The 4,061-nt window shown below is 46.1% G+C and overlaps 1 protein-coding gene across 1 annotated transcript; it reads right to left on the reverse strand.

The window, feature by feature from the left end:
• Positions 1-2,769: 2,769 nt before the first annotated feature.
• LACBIDRAFT_305632 (uncharacterized protein) lies at positions 2,770-3,795 on the reverse strand. Its single transcript, XM_001875230.1, has 2 exons — positions 3,688-3,795; positions 2,770-3,055 (listed from the first exon to the last, which is right to left on the reverse strand). Exons 1-2 carry the CDS (start codon positions 3,756-3,758, stop codon positions 2,935-2,937), a joined length of 192 nt encoding a protein of 63 aa, XP_001875265.1. The 5' UTR covers positions 3,759-3,795; the 3' UTR covers positions 2,770-2,934.
• Between the last annotated feature and the right edge of the window lie 266 nt (positions 3,796-4,061).

The raw sequence follows: 4,061 nt of genomic DNA on the forward strand, positions 1-4,061 counted from the left end.
ACATTTGAAAATTCACAATGAAATACCCAGGGTATCTATTGAAAATTCACAATGAAATGCCCAGGGCTCCATTTGAAAAACACAATGAAATGCCCAGGGCTACATTTGAAATTTTGCAATGAAATACCCAGGGTATCTATTGAAAAATCGCAATGAAATGCGCCAGGTATCCATTGAAATTTTGCAATGAAATATCCAGGGATACATTTGAAAAATCACAATGAAATGCCCAGGGCTACATTTGAAAATTCGCAATGAAATACCCAGAGTATCATTTGAAAAATCACAATGAAATACCCAGGGATACATTTGAAAAATCGCAATGAAATGCCCAGGGTATCTATTGAAAAATCACAATGAAATACCCAGGGATACATTTGAAAAATCGCAATGAAATGCTAAGGGTATCTATTGAAAAATCACAATGAAATACCCAGGGTATCTATTGAAAAATCGCAATGAAATGCGCCAGGTATCCATTGAAATTTTGCAATGAAATATCCAGGGATACATTTGAAAAATCACAATGAAATGCGCCAGGTATCCATTGAAATTTTGCAATGAAATATCCAGGGATACATTTGAAAAATCACAATGAAATACCCAGGGATCCATTTGAAAAATCACAATGAAATGCCCAGGGTGTCTATTGAAAAATTGCAATGAAATACCAAGGCTCTCTATTGAAAAATTGCAATGAAATATCCAGGGCTGCATTTGAAATTTCACAGAAAATGCGCTGGGTATCTATGGAAAATTCACTATGAAATACCCAGGCCTACATTTGAAATGCCTTTCAAAAAATCCTAAGCATTATAGATATGGCCTCTAGGCTTAAGTCTAAGTTATAGAAATGACCCTCTAGGCTTGGGTCTAGGTTATAGAAATAAAGTGGTAGCCACTAGTGGTTTAGTCAGAGTAGTCGGAGACCAAGCAGACTAACCGTTCGACCAACTTGAATAACTCATCCGTTGTAGGTTGTAAGTTGCCACTCGTCGGAGGTTCCGCCTTGGTTAAAGCATTCTAAGATTGATAGCACCTGCATTAGGCAGATGTTTTTGCATTTGGGGAAGAAGTGCATACAACCCTGCGTATTGGCTAAACTTCAGGACGACATCGAACTTGTCAAATGATTTTGACCATTCTAGCGTAGAAAGTCCCGCATCAGCAAGACAGTAGCGATTGCAGCAGGGAGGCACTTGCCTTGTTTTCCGGAGAAGTGGGGCCAACCTTGCTTAGCAGTTCATCGAGAGGTATCTTGCTCTTCGACGCAGCATGAAACAATCCATGGAATCGGACTTGCAGATAGAGGGGCTCTGAAACAGAAAGTTGACTGCTTTGATTGGGTTTGTCGTCCAATGGCACACATGATCATCGGCTCACCAGGGGGATGACAACTCAAAGTTGTGGGTCTTTGCATTCAGGAGACAAGGTGATTCCCGCTCGAACGATCCAATCGAAAGTTGGACCGCTGGGATGAAACACAGATTTCTAGTCAATGGGTGTCAGATATTTGACCTGGGGGCAAAAACCTGGGAGGTTACCTGTAATCTCAATGCTAGGCCTTCCCGTTGAGCTACCCCTCGCGGTAGACATGGTGGTTTTAGTGAAAGGGAGGTGCTTAGCGCTCGGAACATGCTTTGTCTGATAAGGCGCTCGGTGTGACTGTCAGAGGATGTGACGGTATCACCTGCGAGCACTTGAGCAATAGCTGGTTGCTATTGAATCCGTTGAATGAAAAGCGAGGAATACGCGACATTGAACCCGTAGATGCCTCTGCCTTACATTCACAGCACATAACAGAAGGTTAGTAGCATCATCAGCTGTTCACGACCATCGTCAAAAGGGCGGTGGGGATCGCCTTGAGGTCTTATCAGTGCCCCCCCTATTCCTGCAGGAATCCAGTCATTCCGGTGGAATGGAATTTAGCAGAAGGCCCTGCTAAATTGTTTATTCTGGTGTGTTCCATTCCGGTGGATTCTGGAATGTACACCGGAATGTTCCCCAGAATGGTCTTCCCCGGAATGGGCAGGAATAGCATTCCCCGGAATGGGCAGGAACTGCAATCTAGTTATTTTATTGTTTTGTTATGTATTATAGTTTGTTTATTTCCGATGGATAACAAATAATATCTGTTTGGCAATCATGCTCACCAAACACGACCACCCTCTTCCTCCCACCACCACCATGCTCGTCACCGCCGCCAAACACGTCCGTCACCACCACCGCTCATCGTGACCACCACGATCCCTGTCGCTCGACGCCATCTGCATCTGTCGCCCACGCCCACCACAATCCACCACGCCCACATCACCAAGCGCCACGTCACCAACTTCACACGATGAACGCGACATGAGGGGGGGGGGAGGGAGTTCCCATTGCCACGCAATGTGGCAACTAGACGACGAACGAACAACGTCGTTCATCGTCGTCGCTTTCTAGTAAGTCAATTCCCCCCATCCCATCCCATTTTGAATGACACACACCACCATGCCCCCCAGATGACAACCCTAGCACCCGAAGACGAACACGAGCACCCACGAGGCTTCACCGCCCACAAATTACTACACGACACCCACAAATGAGAACCCCACGCCCACGAACAACACCCATCGCTCACCCAGTGCCAAATGCCCACGAAACGGCGCCGACCGCCCACCGCTCACGACGACAACGCCCACAGCCCACCCAACAACCACCCGTAAATGAATGCCCACCACCCATAACGCCCACCGCCCATCGCAAATGCCCATCGCCCATCGCAAATGCCCATCGCAAACGCCCACCGCCCATCGCAAATGCCCATCGCAGATGCCCACCGCCCATCAACAACACCCACCGCCGCCCATCGCAAACGCCCACTGCCCATCAACAACACCCACCGCCGCCCATCGCAAATGCCCACCGCCCATCGCAGACGCCCACCGCCCAACGTCAACGGCTTACTTTACAATTTTCATGCATTTCCCTAGAATACCAACGAGGCATGCCTCTGTATTTCATTTTACAGTAAATTCCTGAACCCCAGAACACAACGAGACAGCAGGAATCCCACCTAGTGTTTAAAGGTTCAGTCCATAGGACCGCAAAAAACCGGTGGACCGAACTGGACCGGACCATGGTCCGGTCTTTTTTTCGGTTGCAGTTGCCCCAATTTGGGGTTGGTCCAGTTGCCAGTTGCCTCATTTCGAAAATCTTTTAAAACTGTTCAAAGACCGGTTTTGATCGGTTGCAACCGGTTAAACGGTCACGTGCGTTACGTACCCTTTTAACCACGTTTATTACCTTTTATTGGGTTTTTGTTTCATCAAAAACGGTTAAGAATTGAGAAAGATATAACCAAATCCATATTTTACCCAAGCCTCTACGAGATGTAATTCGGTTTCAGTCATAGCTATGTCAAATCTTCATTAAATCTCTTCAAAATTGGTAGAATGACGGGTATTTACATGCTTTACTATTTCATACAACCCGTTTATTTTTCAGAGTAATAATAGTCAAGATACAAATGGTTTATATTGGTATAATAAATTATACGCAAAAAAACCGGTCTGGATCGGTCTGAACCGGCTCCATAGACCGAAATAGACCGGTCCTAGGTGGTTCGGTTCGGTTCCGTCAATATCTGGGTCGGTCCTAGACCGGTTGCGGTCCACGGTTGCGCGTTTTGGGGGCAAAAAACCGGACTGAACTGAACTTGCGAACACTAATCCCACCTGCTGTCTTGTTTGTTTGCCTGGCTTACATCTCCTGTACATACTTAGAATCAAAATGAGGCGGCATTTTCACACTGCCTCTTACTTTGAAATTTTGATTAATTACTGAAAATAGACATCTGAAAGAAACCCTCAACCCTAGCTGTGTGTGTCTAAGTTCCCATGTCTTTCTTCCCTTCCCCCTTCATCTTGCTTCCTGTCCCCTTTGTTCTTGCAGTCCCACTTGGCTCTTATACCTTCTAATCTTGCTGTCTACTGCTATGAGTGCAAGAGAACTTTGATCTTTACAAGCTGGGGTGAATTCTCCCCCCAAACGAGGCCGGAAACGTGGCCAATCCAATACTG

The sequence above is a fragment of the Laccaria bicolor genome, genomic scaffold, assembly GCF_000143565.1.
Source record: "Laccaria bicolor S238N-H82 LACBIscaffold_2 genomic scaffold, whole genome shotgun sequence".
Classification (NCBI taxonomy): domain Eukaryota; kingdom Fungi; phylum Basidiomycota; class Agaricomycetes; order Agaricales; family Hydnangiaceae; genus Laccaria; species Laccaria bicolor.

Coding starts and splice junctions, on each gene's coding strand:
- LACBIDRAFT_305632 (XM_001875230.1), bottom strand. CDS start 3,758: ATGTACAGGAGATGTAAGCCAGGCAAACAAACAAGACAGCAGGTGGGA. Junction 3,056..3,687: donor GTGTTCGCAAGTTCAGTTCA/GTCCGGTTTTTT, acceptor TTTAAACACTAG/GTGGGATTCCTGCTGTCTCG.